Source organism: Centroberyx affinis, unplaced genomic scaffold (assembly GCF_046629955.1).
Source record: "Centroberyx affinis isolate AG114_WGS23_722 - 3 ecotype Tasmania unplaced genomic scaffold, CSIRO-AGI_Caff_v1 ptg002873l_1, whole genome shotgun sequence".
NCBI classification, from domain to species: Eukaryota; Metazoa; Chordata; class Actinopteri; order Beryciformes; family Berycidae; genus Centroberyx; species Centroberyx affinis.
The window spans coordinates 126,324-143,714 of NW_027281006.1; the positions used below are offsets into that span (position 1 = coordinate 126,324).

At 40.5% G+C, this 17,391-nt stretch overlaps 3 protein-coding genes across 4 annotated transcripts; 1 reads left to right on the forward strand and 2 right to left on the reverse strand.

Annotated features, from left to right (window-relative positions):
* Positions 1–1,537: 1,537 nt before the first annotated feature.
* On the reverse strand, positions 1,538–7,661 carry psmb8a (proteasome 20S subunit beta 8A). Its single transcript, XM_071536461.1, has 6 exons — positions 7,231–7,661; positions 6,723–6,864; positions 5,992–6,103; positions 4,891–5,020; positions 3,482–3,686; positions 1,538–3,248 (listed from the first exon to the last, which is right to left on the reverse strand). Exons 1-6 carry the CDS (start codon positions 7,378–7,380, stop codon positions 3,160–3,162), a joined length of 828 nt encoding a protein of 275 aa, XP_071392562.1. The 5' UTR covers positions 7,381–7,661; the 3' UTR covers positions 1,538–3,159.
* A 365-nt stretch (positions 7,662–8,026) lies between these two features.
* On the reverse strand, positions 8,027–12,990 carry psmb13a (proteasome 20S subunit beta 13a). Its single transcript, XM_071536459.1, has 8 exons — positions 12,851–12,990; positions 12,402–12,489; positions 11,767–11,864; positions 10,817–10,957; positions 10,473–10,588; positions 9,912–9,970; positions 9,151–9,302; positions 8,027–8,481 (listed from the first exon to the last, which is right to left on the reverse strand). The coding sequence occupies exons 1-8, from the start codon at positions 12,910–12,912 to the stop codon at positions 8,370–8,372; spliced, it is 828 nt and encodes a 275-aa protein (XP_071392560.1). The 5' UTR covers positions 12,913–12,990; the 3' UTR covers positions 8,027–8,369.
* On the forward strand, positions 12,932–17,265 carry psmb12 (proteasome 20S subunit beta 12). Of its 2 annotated transcripts, XM_071536463.1 has the most exons (6): positions 12,932–13,064; positions 13,540–13,610; positions 14,028–14,159; positions 14,395–14,524; positions 15,802–15,946; positions 16,535–17,265. In XM_071536463.1, the coding sequence occupies exons 1-6, from the start codon at positions 13,017–13,019 to the stop codon at positions 16,660–16,662; spliced, it is 654 nt and encodes a 217-aa protein (XP_071392564.1). In that variant the 5' UTR covers positions 12,932–13,016; the 3' UTR covers positions 16,663–17,265. The 2 variants fall into 2 exon arrangements, with proteins under 2 accessions (XP_071392564.1, XP_071392563.1); XM_071536462.1 differs by lacking the exons at positions 12,932–13,064; positions 13,540–13,610 and having other exon boundaries at positions 13,745–14,159.
* The last annotated feature ends 126 nt before the right edge of the window (positions 17,266–17,391 follow it).

Here is a 17,391-nt window from a genome sequence, read left to right on the forward strand (position 1 = left end):
TTTACAAGAAGTTAACACCATTAGAGAATGTAGAAGAATGATTATTTTGATTATAGTTTCACTGTTATCTCTCTACCTACAATACTGATAGACAAAATCATCAAATCTAGCAATAAAATGATTTCAGATTTGGGTCCGAGAGACAAAATCTCATCAAATGGGTGTCCATGGCCCTAATGTGGACTCAATTAGCGGTCCTTAATATGAAAAAGGTTGAGAATCACTGATCTAAAGGCTTATGCTTAGATGTTTGAAATGTGTTTCTTAGACAAATATAAACAGTGAAGTTGATCCTATGTATGAATTTCTTTCCAACGCCTACTTTAAATAATCTAAAATATAAGATAGTTTTGATTTAAATCACTTTTTTGGTCACTGCATAATTCCATTTCTGATATTTCATAGTTTTGATGTCTTTACTATTATTTTGATGTCTTCACTATTATTTGTCTATTAGTCTAAAATGGAAAATAGTAAAAATAAAGAAAATGTGGTGTGTCCAAAGTTTTTACTGATGCATAGTATGCATAATAGTATATGGGATGTACAAATACAAAAGTACTATTCATATAATAATAATAATGTCATATTTCAACGCTAGAGGTTCACAAGCTTTTTCATGTCATGGTGCCCCTGGTAGATGCACATCAGTCATTCTGAGAAGATTTTAGTTGTTGGATATACAGTAATTTGGTGCAGAACTGATTAACTGTTTATACTGAAGGTGGGGAGATGATAGTGGAGAGAGTGAAACCTCTGATCAGAACAGTCAATCCTATAACATTTTGTCACTGTCCTCATTTTGTGTGTGTGACCCCGTGGAAACCCCCTGAAAGACCTCTTGGGGGCCCCTGGACCACACTTTGGGAACCACTGGCTTATGTATACACAGCATAAGAATATTAAAACCCAGTTTCTTGAGGGTTAATGTTAACTTCATGCTCAGTATGAGTGAGGTAAGTTACCAGGAATTTGGTAGCTATGGCAATGACACCGAACAGGTTTGGGAAACATTTTTGATGGTTGTTAGTTTGGAGCGGAGCAGATTGTTCGATAAGGTTTGGTACTTCCTGTTAGCCTTTCTTTGTGGTCACATTTCACCAGCAGCATTAATAAACCAAAGGTTGCAACAATCAGGTGACACACCTAAAACATTTCTACCAGTTTTATATGTATATATACTGTATATACAGTATATATATATATATATATATATATATATATATTAGAACATTTAACACTATTATTTTGAACATATCTTATTCTAAATCATGCCCCTTCTCCTGTAATTAAAGGTGATTGATAGTAATCAGGGATAAGGACCTGATGAACTGGAATATTCAGTTTAAATTTTACATATTCCCATTCAAACTTTAAAATATTTTTTCCTGGTGGCTGCAATGCTTTGCTTTTTTCCAGATAAGGAATTACATTCATCTCATCTGTGTCACACTACCTCGCTCTTATAAATTTTGTACCTGACACTTTATATCATAAAGCAACATCAGTCCAAGCTAATCATTACAGGACAGAGCGGTGAGTTGAAAAATGGTCTTTATTTGGAGATGTGTGTTGTACGCTGTTACAGTTGGTCTGGTTTGCACAATCTTACAGCAAAAATGCTACATTGAACCATGTTTGTCTTAACTGCAGAACTATATAACTGCATTGTATAAATCAGTATGGAACAGTATAACACAAGTATAACAAAAGAAGGCTCATTTCTTGAATGTCCAGTGGGCGTCTAAACATCATTAACCAGCCTTGACCCTCCTTTCATTTGACAGGTTGACACATGGGGCAATATTGGCACATTTTTGCTTTTTACCAACTCTCAGTAGGTCTCAAATTGTTAAGTGTAAGATTTTGAAAAGTAGGACCCTGGACAGATGGGATAGATACAATTACCTAGGTACAGTTGGCCTTTTTGGCTCAAGATTTTTAGACTGTGTTTTTAAAACAAAAGTCAGTGGGTGGTGAGTTCATGAACTGAACAACATATTAAAGCAGTCTACCAAAGTGACATTGCTTTAAGAGAGAATCCACCCAAGTTTCAGGTGACATAAACCCATCCTCTGGCGGCCATACTGGAGGTCCTCAGCTATTAGGCAACAGTGGCCGAGACTTGGCTGTGAGAATTCAATAGAAATTGCCAGAAGTTGAGCACTGTTTTTGACTGGGAGCTGATCATCTCATCACTAATACATCTGATTGAATTTGTGTTTAGTGTTTTGTTTGATGTCAGGTTGTTAGCTAGCAAATTATAGCAGGTTAGCTAACTATTAGCCAGCTGGCTATTTAGACAGCTAACAATACTAAAATTAGATGTGGAGTTTAGGTCAACTGAACTGACTCTTCTCAAGTTATCATAGTCAAAGTCATAGTGCTTTAAAGTAGAGACTAGGGCTCAAGACAAGACAGTTTACTGTCACACTAACCAAAACATAGAGACAAATCTACCTGATTAGACAATTCATTTTTACTTCTGTTACTAAACTGACCAACACTCACACTACAACAATCTTTTTCAGGTGTCTCTTTCTTGTTATATTAAGCCATTATTAGTGCACAGCTAATCCTCCAAAGTAATCCTCCATGATGGCAGCAGATTTGTGACACAGCAGCCAGGTTGTACGGACTCAACAATCTAATCCTGGAAAGTTTGGGTTCATATACAGGGAGATAAATGGTTCTGTGTAGCACTTCATGTTCTGACAGTGAGTTGGATACTGATCCAGAATCAGAATCGGACCACGCCCTTCTTTGCACACTCTATTCTAAGACAAGGTGGAGTCATAGCTGAAGAATTACTTTCCACAATGGGATATCCACCGTTTGAAATAAAGTGACACCTACTCTTACCAAATGACTGATAACACCAAATAAAAACAACTTAAGTTTTTTTTTTAAAGCATACTAGGTAACTTAAGTCCTTGGTTGACAAAATGATGACACTTTTACACTTTATTATAAACATACTTAAGGAGACAATTTTTTTGCCAAAATAATTTTTTCCCCCTAGACGGGAATAATTTTTATGACTTCAATTCAAAAATGCTGAGTATATACATACATTGTATATGTATACATATAATTTTGGAAAGAAACCCTTAATTAATGGACCTTATTCAAAGAGTGCCAAGGTTGATCTGGGGTCACTCAGAACATGCCCTTCCTGTAGCGGTGGATCAGCTCTGAGACGTCCTCCTTACACACCTTTATCCAGCCGTCCTCCTGCATGTGGTACACTGGACACACACACACACAAAACAACGATGCTTGAACTTTTCCAAGTGCTCATATACCATAGCTTCATACACCTATACAGACTATACAGTAAATTTTCTAACTTTGTAGTACAAAAGCATAAGGCTTTGGTCAAAATTCAACTGATTTTCCTTGAAATACTTGTCTAGGTGGTAGATGAGAGGGAGATGAATGTTTTGGGACAACTTTGGGATAATTTTCAGTGCATACTCACTGTTGACCACCCCGCCGGAGTAGGCGTCCCGGTGCGTAGCGTGAGTGATGCCTCGGCGGCCCAGTTCATACGCCTCCTCTACCGTCATGTCCTCCCGGTAACCGCTGTCCACCACACCGTAGGCGTAGCTGTTCCCACAGCCGGTGGAGAACATGCGGCCCGACAGACGCGTCCCATTATCATCCACGTAGTACAGACCAGGACCCTAAAGAGCACGCAGGAAAATAACTCTTATCTACAAGTCTCCAAATTCATCAGCCACTTTCATTATTTTACCAGCCAACTAGATTCTGAGAATAGAATGGCACTTCCAAATGGTCGTGTCTGGTAGAGTAAACAGTCAAATTTTGAGAGGGTGTGTGTGGGGAAGGGGAAAGGGTGGTGTGTGTGTGTTGAGGGGGGTGGGGGAGATTTCTGAGCAAAAAGGTTTTGAGTTTTTGAGACGATTGTCAGCTATTGTGGTTTTTATGAAGTGGTTTCCATCACGTGAAGTGCCTGAAAAGTTTTCTTTAAAGTATTGTAAATAATAGTAAAAAAACAAGAGAATAAAGAAGAAAGTTAGCCAAATGCCCCCATGTAACCACAAGAGTTAGATAAGCAACAAATAACATTTTATATAAAGTATGGCTACCTATGCTTCATAGGAATCATGAGCACAGCTTGAACAGCAGCACAGCTTGATCTTTGACCAATCAGACTGCTTAGCTGGAGCTACCTGTTGTATATAGCTTGGTACGATATGGAGTGATAAAGAGAGTGATAAAGAGATAGGTGATAGTGATGTTGAATGTGAGACACAAAAACACAAAAACACACACACAGCACTAGAGCTAGGCGATATGGTAGAAATCAATATCATGATAATCATAAGGATTTTTCTCGATATCGGTATATATCACGATATGGTTCATGTATGCAAAATCACGTTAAATAATCAAATTAATGTTCATCTCATTGAACCGAATGGTAATGTTAGGTGTGATGTCAAACAAAACAGAAATATTCAAATAATATTCCTACCATAGCAACCTCAACCTACCAACCTACCATCATACCATTTTATGAGTTTTTAAATAAAATTTGCTTGTCATCATAAATTCAGACAGCAGAAATGTGTGTCACGATATCAAAATATCTTCATATCATCACGATATGATTCCACTGAAAGACGATAAACGATAATATCAAATTATCACCCAGCCCTACACAGCACACACAGACACACTTGTACACACATTGTGGGCCATTATTCACTGGTACAGTTACACTGGACACACACACGCAGATTCTCTCTGTCTCTGTGACTAATACTGCTGCATAACTTAAAACCTTCCACTCCCTTTCGCTCACCTCCTCACTCACTCTCTCTGACTCACACACACACACACACACACACACACACAGCGTACCTGTTTGTCCCATCCACAGATCATGCTGCCCATGGAGAGGCCCATGCCTCTGTAACCCAGCATCATGTTAGACAGCAGCTTGGAGGCAGCAGCCACAGAGATCCTGTGGTTGTTCCTCAGCTTGTACAACCTGGAAGAAGTAATAATAACTTATACCAATCAATTAATCAGCAAATCAACCAACCAATCAATCAGCCAGCCCCTCAAGCCTGGCCTATGCCAGCAGTCTGTCTTAGACAACATAAAAAAAATACCCATGAGAATTATTGTCAATAACCTGGGTTTACGATGACACTGACATTTGATACCATTTTAAAATTGTTTGGTTTACTTGTATGTATGTTTTAATTTGCACGTTTTATCACTGATAAATAAATGAATAGTAAATAAGTAGCTACTGTGTGTGTATGTGTATGTGGAGGAGTTGTTTATTTGACCCTCTTGATAGAGGGAGAGGCGGGCAGCAAAAGCTGCTGACACTCAGCTATGAGATGAAATTGCCCCACTTAGCCAATCCTAATAAAAAGATGCAGAGCCCTAAAAGCCTACCTCCGACCTCACCGGCACTTCCTTGTTGTTAATGCCTTGTTGTGCATCCTGCAGCAATCGGCCAAAAGGCTGTGCCCGCTCATTCGACCAACACAGACACCTTGTGCCATGCAGTGACATTGTGATGCCCCACTGGAAGGGAATGGAGGGGGTCGGAGTGGCAATGTGATAAATATTTACAAATGCACTTGACACTCATAGTGTGGAGCGCATATGTCGGTTGTGGGTCAGACAGCAGCCCAGCCTCGGTCGGGCTGTGGGGGTGTGTGGCAGGTGGGGTGGTGACTGATCATTGATCAGGGGCTGGAGAGAGCCCAGGCTGGCCCAGCCAGTCAGTGAGGTGAACCTGTGCCTAATTAAATCTCTCCCTGGTGCTCACATTAACCCCAGGCCAACTAAACCTAAGGGACGCAAGTAGAGACAATTGGACAGACCTGCAATCCATAACCAGCAGTCACTCCAAGTACTTACACAGACAGAGTGGAATAGAGACAGATGAGGAAAAGACAGACAGACAGATAGCCAGAATGACAGAAAGACAAAATGACAGACCTGCATTCTTTGGCCAGGAGCCTCTCCCAGTACTGGCAGTCTGCAGCGCTGCCTGACATGGTCCCCAGCAGGTACGGGTTGATCTCTATCACCTTGTTGGCCTCCTTTGATGCTGCAGAGCCACAGCACATGTGGGAGAAGGAGTGATGACATATGGGAATGGACAGAGGGGACACAGGTTGCAAGTGGAAGCATGTAAATTATGTGAAAAATACAATGCTATACTAAATTCTATCCAATACTGTACTATACCGTACCATACCAAACCAAACCACTATAAATGTCACGTTTGGTTCATTTATTACCATACACAAGTTGTGCTGAACTACAGTTCAGGGTCCCTCAAAACTTTCTAAAAATTCCTTTTCTACACCCTAATTTTTTTTGAATGGATTTGACAATTTGTTTGATATTCAATCTGATATACAGCATGCTGATAGTGGCTGGGCAATATGACTATGGTCCAGGTCATGTCACTCTATAGCTGAGGATTATTCTTCACAACAGCAAATATCAGAATATGTGAAATTACAGTTGTTGTACAACTTATTTTTCCATACTTTGCCATTCTTTTTGTGCAAGTCCTAAACTTTTCCAGGCATGGAAATGATCAAATTATTTTTCCATACTTTGCATAACTTTCCAGGCCTGCATATAGGAACCTAGCCCTAACACAGGACCCAACAAGAGAATAGAAACCCTGACAGTGTATTGATGGTGCTTGTTGTTACCTATGTAGCTGCCAGCTGAGGCTCTGGAGTCCACTGCCACGATGACCCCATGCCTGAACTTGAATGCCAGGGTGGTGGTACCATGGTTCAGGTCTATACACACCCCCCCTTCACGGCTGCAGGACTTGAGAAACCCAGAAGGCTAAAATGAAGGAGGAAACCAGAGGGATGCATGATGTATAATGGCAATGCAGAGAGAGAGAGAGTGAGTGTGTGTGTGTGTGTGTGTGTGTGTGTGTGTGTGTGTGTGTGTGTGTTTGAAAGAGAAATTGAGAGTGGTATGTCTATCATAACCTAATATTGTTTGACAATCGCGTGCGTTAGCGAAAATAACTTCAGGATATGACATTTCATTAGAAGCAGACACACGCCACACGCTCTGAAACCAAGAGACGCGTAAAATAACTTGACAATGGCGCCTTCCTGATGCACGCTTCACGCTTCTAGCAGATTTACTGGATATGATTCAGTGTATTGTTACCAAAATTTAAAGTAAAATGATACTCACGTCTACACCCAATGGCACAGCAAATTCCTGAGTTTCGGTCCCGAAAGTGTAATGATTGGGCCGGTCGATGAGATGCGTCTGTCCTGCTGCGAGAATCTGTCCACGAAGTTCAGAATAAGACTTAAAACCACTTACTTCGAAAAGGGCCATGATTGAAGTGCGGTAGAAACTATATTTTAAATGTAGTCTAGAGATTAGGAGTAAAGCTTTAAAAAATGTCAGACAAGGCGATGATGCATCAAGAATAATTTCCTTGTAGGCGACAAAGAATTCGAAAGTGAAAGAGTTTTTTTTTTTTTTAGTGGAGCCTGTCTTTCCCTCTCAAATCAGCATGAAAAAATGTGTCAGCGATATAGGATCGATCCCTGACTAATGAATATATGTGATAAACTCATTGCTTCTTTTTTTGTCAAAAATAATAAAACCTCCATGATAACCAGCCTAAATAAAAAAGATGGGTCAAAACAGTATGAGCCAATAGGAGAGCGTTACTTTGTTTCATCATCAGTTGATAAGCAGAAACGCAGCACTCAGGTTTCAGGAGGCCAGCAGGGGAAAATTGCATTACTGATTCAATATTGTAGCCTAAATGTCCTCCAGTTCAATGGGTCTATTATAATAGTCAGTATCAGGCTGCTGTATAGTAGATGATATTCTGGTGTGCCAATAAATAATAATAATAATAATACAAAATATGAACAGCATTGAGCAACAGGATGGCATCAGAGTTGTTTGTAAATATAATTTTATTCAATGTTTTAATCAGTATTCCATATTGAAAAAAATGTCCTATAATCAATAATTCCCCCCACCCCCCCACACATGAACACTGTAGTATCACCATAGCGTCCTGTAGTATCCTGTAGTATCCTGCTTTACTACTGCAGGGTTTTCTGAATAATTCCCCTTCAGTGTGGAGCCAAAAAAGTAGCAGCAGTGCAGGAACCATGTTGACAACTTGTATGTTGGCTGCTTCTGTAGCCTGTTCCAAGATGATTCACCCCTAATATTCAAAATCTGTAAATAATAATGAAATAACAACTGATGACTGTCTCTTGCCCCGTTTCCAGAGAGTTGAACATTTCTACTTTTACAGCTAAGTGTGATGGTGTTTATGCGGTGTGGTTGTTTGGCGTCGCTCAGGCTGTATCCATCCGCTGCACCTTCTCCTCTACAACCTCCAGCTTTAGGGGAACTATTTTCTCAGTCAAAACTGGTGTTGTGCCTGGACGGTACTTGTATCTCCTTTTCCTATCAGGGAGGGAGAGAGATGGAGAGAGAGGGAGGGAGAGAACAATTTTAGATTAACTGTTGAGCTAATTATCCTGTTAGTGAATGCATTAAAGCCAATCAACAACCCTGACTGAGTCTTTTAGTGCACAAGGTATGGGACCCAAAAAGTTTCCTTTGGATCCCCACATGATGAGAGTAGCCTACTGTAAGCCTGGGTCTGGGGACCGTATTGGGGCAAGTTACTTTTAAAAGTAATTAATTACATTACTTTGTTACTTACTTTAACAAATTATGTTACATTACTCAACTTAAAGGTTAGTTGTATTAACTTTTAATAAAGAGTTGCCAAGTGTGTTATTGATCGTTTTAAAATGCAATGCAAGATGATTGCTCTGTTTTTAAAACAGTAAGCCAAGAAGAATCAAGAATTGAAAAGCAAAAGTGTTAAGTCACAAAAAGTAATCTGAGTGCTCTAATGCGATACTGACTAAATACTCTCAATTTGGATCCATGATTGAAAGAAAAAGGTTTTTATCACCCATACAATTCAGTTCAAATCAATTCAAGTCATTTCAACTCTTTATTGTCACAAAAAAGAAATTTAGATTGCAGACAGGGTTTAACATAAAAACCCATAACAAATCCCCACAAACACAAACATACGCTGTGACTGAAAGCGATCACTACCTGTTGTCTTTATACTCTGACTCCTGGTAGGGTCTGATGTAGTCCACTCCTTGTCTGGTGATCACACAGATGTCGATGTTGTTGCCTGAGCCGAGGTCGCTCATGATGCCCGCATGGATGGCGTCACGCACCAACTCCTTCGCCTGCTCCAGCTGGGGAAACAGAGGGATACGAGGCAAACAGAGAGAGAGGGGGAAAGAACAGAGAGAGGTAGAGAAGAAGACAGAGAAACAGGGAGAGTGTGAGAAAAAGAAACAAAGGGAGAATAAGAACGAGATAGAGAGAAATGTATCTGCAACTACAGTGGATGTTAAAAGTCTACACACACTTTTTTGTTATCAACTTTTTTATTGTTTGACATGGTTAACAACATACACAACAAATACACAACAATTAACCCCCACCCCCCACCCCTGGCAGCACCCCATCCTCATTACAATTGGCCTTAAAAGTCTACACACACTTTCAACTTTTCTAGGTTTAAGTGGCTTGAGGCCTGAAATTAAAACCCATTAAATCAGTCTTTTTTCACATTAACTTTTTGGGTAGAATAACCAGCAAAATAAAGATCAGGTATTCTAATTTCTGACAATGTATTAACAACGGAAAACTAAAGCACATTGTGCACACACTTCAATAAATACTTGGTAGAAGCACCTTTTGCTTTGATAACAGCAGTCTCTACCAACTTCTGGATTTAGGAATTTTCTCACTTTCTTCTTCTCAAGGCAACTAGAAAATTTGAAAGGCTTTTAACGAACCTCCATGTCGGGTTTGAACCTGTCCTCTAGGATCCCGAGGGCGGCCAGGTCACCAGATCCTGCATGAACACAAAGTAAAGTCAGCTGAAACAGAGATGGGATGTAGTCTGTGTGTAAATAAAATGTGTATCAGCAGTAAAAGTAAATGTCTGATGTAATTTGTATATAAATTACACATGTAATGGGAGTTAAAGTTATAATCTGCAACATTTTCATACAAATAAATATCCATTTTACTGTCTATCGTTGATTGCTATAGCACAACAGTGATTCAACCTGTAGCCAGTTCATGAAAGATTTTGCTTTTTTTTTTTTAAGATTATTTTTGGGGGCATTTTCGCCATTTACATGGTACGCGCCTTAGACCACTGAGCCACCAGGATGCTGAATGAAAGCTTTTACATTTGCTGTTCTAATCTGAATACTTATATATGAACATTTATATATGATATCTAAGATATAGTATGTATAATGTAATTTTTAGATAAATAAGATATGTACTAGGAGTAGAAGTAAATGCATTATGTAATCTTTTAAGGTAAACAGTGTCATATTGCATACCCATTGAAAGGTAAGGCACTTTATTCACGCTCCCATAAGGCCCCACTGTGTACAGGTGGCTCCCAGTGCAATCAACCCCTCCCAGTATAAGACTGGCCCCAATCTGGCCCTTGTACCTGAGGACCACAGAGAATAAAACATGGGAAACTTGATTAACACTAATATGTGTCTGGATTCACACACACATGCACCCACTCACACATGCATATATAAACACAAAAATCACACATGGATAAGCCTGTACACACAGTCAACACAGACAAACACATACCCACAGGTGCCGAAAAACACACACATACACAGATACATACGTGAGCATGCACACACACATACGTAACACACACCTGTACAGCATATCCTGTAGTATGTTGACGGCCATGACCATGCGAGGGTTCCTCCCGCTGTTCAGAGAGAAGATGGTGAGGTTGGAGGAGAGAAGATCTGTGGTCTTCTCTGTATCTGCTGCGGTACCTGCTCCACAGCAACTGGAGAGAGAGACAGAGAGAGAGAGAGAGAGAGAGAAGAAGAAGAGAAAGAGAGAGAGAGAGAGATAGTGTGTGAAGGGATAGGAGAGAGACAGAGAAAGAGAGATGGATATGAGAGAGGGGACAGGAGAGAGTCAGAGAGGGAGAGATTTAGGAGGAAACGAGGGGCGAAATAGAGAGATACATAAAGACAGATTTGGGATCAAACTTGAGGTGCAAACCAAATATAACATGGAAAGAGGAAAATCCACCCTAAGACACTTCAACACTGTTTAAAAAAGCTGCTATTGGTTGATTGAGATTGATGTAGCCTGCATTTCTGGGCCCATTTTGTTGTTTGGTGGTGTATTTTCTCATTCCTGCTGGCATGTGGTCAAACGTAGACAACATAATATCAAATCGACGCAGTGCAGCCACCAACTGTCGTTGGTACCATGTGAAATACAACAACCTCTTTAACAGCTTTTCTCTGATTTGAACAAGCAGGCACAGCACACCATAGCATTGTTCTCCACTCTCAACTTTTGTTGACTGGAAAAACCTAATACGCTATCACTCTATTCACCTACACATATACAGCACAGAGGACCCCCTTCTCTGGAGGACGAAAGGCATTCTGGGGAATCTAGGGAATCACTTACTGAAGTAGAAGTAGACGAGGTAGGTTGAGGGAAAGTGAGTAAAAAAAAAAAGGTAAATTACAACACACTTCATCACAAAATAACTCCTGGAATGCACTGAACATCACAGACTATCTGAGGGTGGATTTTTCCTTTAACTGGTTTCAGTCCAGCGCTCATGGCACTCACTATATATTTGGAGCAATGTAATGGATCTTGGCGCACATCTTGTCCGCCACCACTTCACTGGAGGTAGCTCTTGTGTCTGCTCCCAGCACCACCCCATCCTGAATCAACACAGACAAATTGGGATGTTATTAAGACAAGTTCAATTTTAGATTCCTGAAATTATATGTAAATTCATGATGATGTAGTTTTAACCAACGCATTCATCAAGAAAGAAAGTGCTTTTACGGAGTGACAAAGGACATAAACACGGGTAAAAACACCCTCAACAACTGCCCTGAAGATGCCCTTGACCAAGGCACTGAACCCCAAAACTACTCCAGTGGAGCGTCTCAGTCAACAAAACACAAAATGTCAGTGTTGTGTTGTCAAGTGTAAAAGTGTTAATAAACTGGCAGTGTTTATATTAGTCCAATTTAACGCTTTCAGAGTTAAATGGGCAGCTCCCATTATTTGAATGTGTGCAACTGTGTGAATGAAATGATGATGTTACTGAGAAAGAGGATGCATGCTCATCAAACCTTCCCTGGACAGACAAAAGTGTAAAGAAAATGTACAAGGCAAGCCTGTGTGTTTCCATGCACACCACACTAGTAAGTTATCCAGTGTACAGTGTGTGTACCATTGTTATCACTTGCCTTAAACACCATTCCTGCTATGGTGGTGCCTGTCTTCAGAGGTTTGGGTGCCTGTCCTCCCTCAAGCTGACCCTCCAAAACAGCATTTCTAGGGAGAGAGAGAGAGAGAGAGAGAGAGAGAGAGAGAGAGAGAGAGAGAGCGAGAGACAGACAGACAGACCGACAGACAGACGTGGGGGCGGGGGTGTATTGATGTATTTAACAACTGATGAATGCATGAAAATAAATGTGGAGCAAGGGTTAAAATAAGTCAATTGCACAGACACATCACTGTAGTTTATTCCTTGGGTGCGTAAACTGATAAAAACCCCAAATCGGATAGGAAAAAAAGTTACTTTCACTTTTGATGAAAGCTTACCGTGAACGGAGAATTGTTTCATTTTTTATTTGCTTCTTGTTGTTATAGTCTGTTACTAGGGGGGAACCATATAAAGAAACTCAAATCTTACCTTGCCGCGTTGTCGAAATTAAACCCCGCTGTTGGGGTTTCGAGGACATTTGATAGCGCCATACTGGATCTGACTGCGATCAGACTGGTCCGCCTCGGTGCGCCTGAGGTCGCTGTTTGAAGCGTCACCTTCCTCTCTCTCTCTCTCTTTCGTTTTGGAGTGAAAAATGGAGAAACACTGTACGGACTCGCAAGTAAAAGGAGTCAGCACAGGGGTGAGTAAAACCGCACCAGGTTACTGTATCTTCGCCTGTTGATGCACCACAACATGATCCTGCGTTAAATAACTGATAATTAATTTCGCGGATGAACAGGTGATGCCTATACCTGATTATTTATTACCTTAAAACAACGTGAAGTTATTGCCTCGACACTACATGTGTTTTTGTATCAGGAAATGTTTACATGTTACCTTTTTGGGCGAGTGTATTCTTTAAATTTCAACAAAGAAAGGAGCTGGGTATACTTTCATTTTCAGATAATAGGCTATCCTCCTCATCAAAGCATTCCTACATAGGACTCTAAATCCCAGAATTCATTGGCGAAACGGTGGCCTGGTTTAGTGAATATAAAGCAGGGAGACGTCAGAGAGGATGTGTCGCCCTGTAATACTGAAAAATGATATCACATTAGACTATAAATACAAAACATTACCAGCGCATCACTTTTTTCTCCACTTTTCTCCCACAGACCACCATCCTGGCAGTGACCTTTGATGGAGGCGTCATCATTGGTTCAGATTCAAGGGCTTCCATTGGAGGGTGAGGATGTTGTGACAACAAAAACTAGACCGGTTGATATTCCTATTCCTATTCCTATTCCTATCCCCACGATAAACTGTTACACAGTTCTAACAGCAACAAAAAAGGGTAAAATCATGCAAAACAAACAAGCCTGTTTAACTGATAGTATGATGATGTGGAATAAAGAGCTTTTGAAGTGGAGAGAGAGCCAAAACAAGCCAACAGTTCCCCACAACATCCTCCACAGCATCATGCAATTTCACAAATTATGAAATCTGCTTAAGTCTTGGTATTTTCCACATCCATGTTACAAGTGTCATATCTATCTGAGAAGCTTCTCTGCATCACAGCTGGGTCCTTCCTCTCTCTCTCTATCTCTCTCTCTCTCTCTCTCTCTCTCTCTCTATCTCTTTCTCTCTCTCTCTCTCTCTCTAGGGACTATGTATCTTCTAAGACCATCAACAAGTTGATTCAGGTTCATGACCAGATCTTCTGCTGCATGGCTGGCTCGCTGGCAGACGCTCAGGCCGTCCTCAAGGCTGCTAAGTTCCACCTGTCCTTCCATAGGTACCAGACGCACACACACACACACACACACACACACACAACAGTGATTATTCACTTGTACAGAATAATCACAGGCAATACACAGACTCTCTCCCCACTACTACCACTATTATACAGCTAACTTAAAAGCTGCCCCTCTCTTATCTCTTTAGCTCTCTCTGTCTCTGTCTCTCCTTCTCTCTCTCCCTTTTATGCCTCTCCCCCCTCCCCCCTCATCTCCCCTCCACCCCCGCAGCATCCAGATGGAGGGTCCTCCGCTGGTGATGGCGGCAGCATCAGTCCTGAAGGAACTGTGTTACAAAAACAAGGATGAGCTTCAGGCCGGCTTCATCACAGCAGGCTGGGACAGGAAGAAGGGGCCGCAGGTTGGTAACAGTTGTCACAACAGTCAGGCTGTAGCTGTTGATGATGTAGTAGATGGTAGTAGTAGATGTAGAAATACTGCAGTAGTTGTAGGAGAAGTAGTGGTGGTAATATCAGTTCTAGCAGAGGTAGTTGTAACAACAGTAGTAGCAGTAGTAGTACTAGTAGCAGTAGTAGCAAGAGTATTAGTAGTATTAGTAGTAGTATTAGTAGCAATAGTAGTAGTAGCAGTAGCAGCAATAGTATTAGTAGTAGCAGTAGTATTAGTAGTAGTATTATTAGCAATAGTAGTAGTATTAGTAGCAGCAGTAGTAGTAGTAGCAATAGTAGTAACAGTAGTAGTAGTGGTAGCAGTAGTAGTAGAAATAATAGTAGTAGCAGAGGCAGCAGTACTACTAATAGTACTAGTACTTTTAGTACTAGCAGTAGTAATAATAGCAGTAGTTGTAGTAATACTCGCAGTAGAAGTAGTAGTAGCACTAGTAGCAGTAGTAGTAGTAGCCTAGTAGTTGTAGGAGTAGTATTAGCACTATTAGTAGTATTAGTAGTAGTAGTAGCAAAGGTAATAGTAGCACTAGTAATAGCAGTAGTAATACTAGTAGTTAGTAGCGGTAGTAATAGCAATAGTAATAGTAGTAGTTGTAGTAGTAGTAGTAGCAGCAGTAGTACTTTTAGTAGTAGCAGTTGTAATAGTAGCAGTAGCAATAGCAGTAGTAATACTAGTAGTTGTAGTAGTAGTTAGTAGCGGTAGTAATAGCAATAGTAATAGTAGTAGTTGTAGTAGTAGTAGCAGCAGTAGTACTTTTAGTAGTAGCAGTTGTAATAGTAGCAGTAGCAACAGCAGTAGTTGTGTGGGCTGTGTACAGAGAATGTAAATCAAATCATTTCATACTCATACAGAAGCAGGGCAGTGCTTAACAAGAACATACATATTCATTCAACTTTCCCTGGATAAATTAGGGTTATTTTAGTCATTCGGGGTGGAATTGGAATAAATGGTAACTTTTTTAATTTCACATTTTCCTCAGCTGTAGCAGTAGTAATATTCATGTTGTGGTGGACTAACACTGCTGAATGAATATAGCAGAAAACAGTGGACTGTTTGCCTGTTTTGTTTATATCCACATTTTAAGTATTAACGACACTGGGATTGAATCTGTGACTTTTCAGTTTTAGGTCAGTCTCTCTACCCATCAGGCCACGCTGCTGCTCTCTGAATGTTACAATACAATATAGCTGCTGTACCCACTGTATATTCTCTGTGCTCTGCCATCTCCAGGTGTACGTCGTGTCTCTAGGTGGGATGTTAATCAGTCAGCCCTTCACTATCGCTGGCTCAGGAAGCACTTATATCTACGGCTACACTGACGCCAAATACAAACCCAACATGACCAGAGAGGAGTGCCTACAGTTTGCCACTAACGGTACTATTGTGTTATCTTCTTCATGCACCTAAACTCCTAAAGCTACAGTATAATACCTCCCTGTTTTATGGGGAAGTGGTTTATACTTTTGTCACAGGATGGGAAAATGTCGGCAGGATGTGATTGTGTGCAGCTGTATGAATAGTGGAGCAGAAAAAATAAAACCTTCCCTGGATATGTAAGGGTTAATAAAAGCCATTCAGAGTTTAGAGTTAGATTCAGAGGAAGGAAGTTAGACTTAGATTTAGAGGAAGTTTGTGTTTTTACGCACCCAACATCAGAGGATCCTACAGTACTGTATGTACCTGTTTTATGGGGAATTATGTTTATGCATGTAAGGGAAAGTTAAAGTAGATTAGGAAATCAGTTGTTAAACATTTCAACTTTTGTTACTGACTTGGCAGGTGTAGTTAATGTTGTAGAAATGTTACAAACTGCAAGTCTATGCTTGTTGTCGTTGACCTATTTTTCCCCTGCTTCTTCCTCCACCACTCCTTCTTCCTTCCTTCCTTCCCTCCTTCCTTCCTTCCTTCCCTGCCCTCTCTTTCCCTCCCTCTCGTTCCCTTACCTCTGTCCCTGTACTCACAGCTCTCGCTCTGGCCATGGGCAGAGACAATGTCAGCGGGGGCGTGGCTCATCTAGTGGTGATCACGGAAGCGGGGGCGGAGCATGTGGTCGTCCCTGGCGACAAGCTGCCCAAGTTCCACAATGAGTGACTTCCTTCAAACAGCCAATCAAGTTTTGATGCATTTGGAAAAGGGGGAATAGCCTGGAATAACGAGCCACAATTGTGCCTCCAGTTTGCGCTGTGTAGGACATAAGAAATGATTCTGGGGTATTTTCCTAGCAGCTTTATGCCCATCCCTCCACCAATACTTAAATCCACATCCTCTCACCAAATGATGCTGCATTCATCTGTCATAGTGCGTAGCCTGAACTTTAGACACCAGAAAAAGAAGTCAATTAATGATTAATTAATGAAAAACAGTCAGGAATAATATGTGGAATTGGTAGCATAATAAGCAGTGGCTTAGCAGTGTTTAACTGTTGAGTCCATGCTATGTTTTTATGAGCAGACTCATTTATTCCAAACTTATTCTCACCCATTTGTTTATATCCTTGACTCCATAGTCCTGTAATCTGTGACAAATTACAGGGCTACCCAGGGTTTCTATTACACACTAAATTCTTAAAGCAGAAACAGCATTTCCATTATGTGATGAGGTTATCTTTTCTGCTGCCATATCCAAACTGCATTGATTTTTGTGTGTTATAAGAGAATATGTGCTCATTAAAATAAATAGTCTTTTCTAAATCTCTGTTGTTTCTCCGCTCTCCTTCTTTGCTTCCTGAGTTCTGAGCCTCAGAAAATATTCTGGGATTTTTTTATGTGTTGTTTCATATTTGTAAATTCCTATTTTAATGCTTTCTCAGACATTTAATAT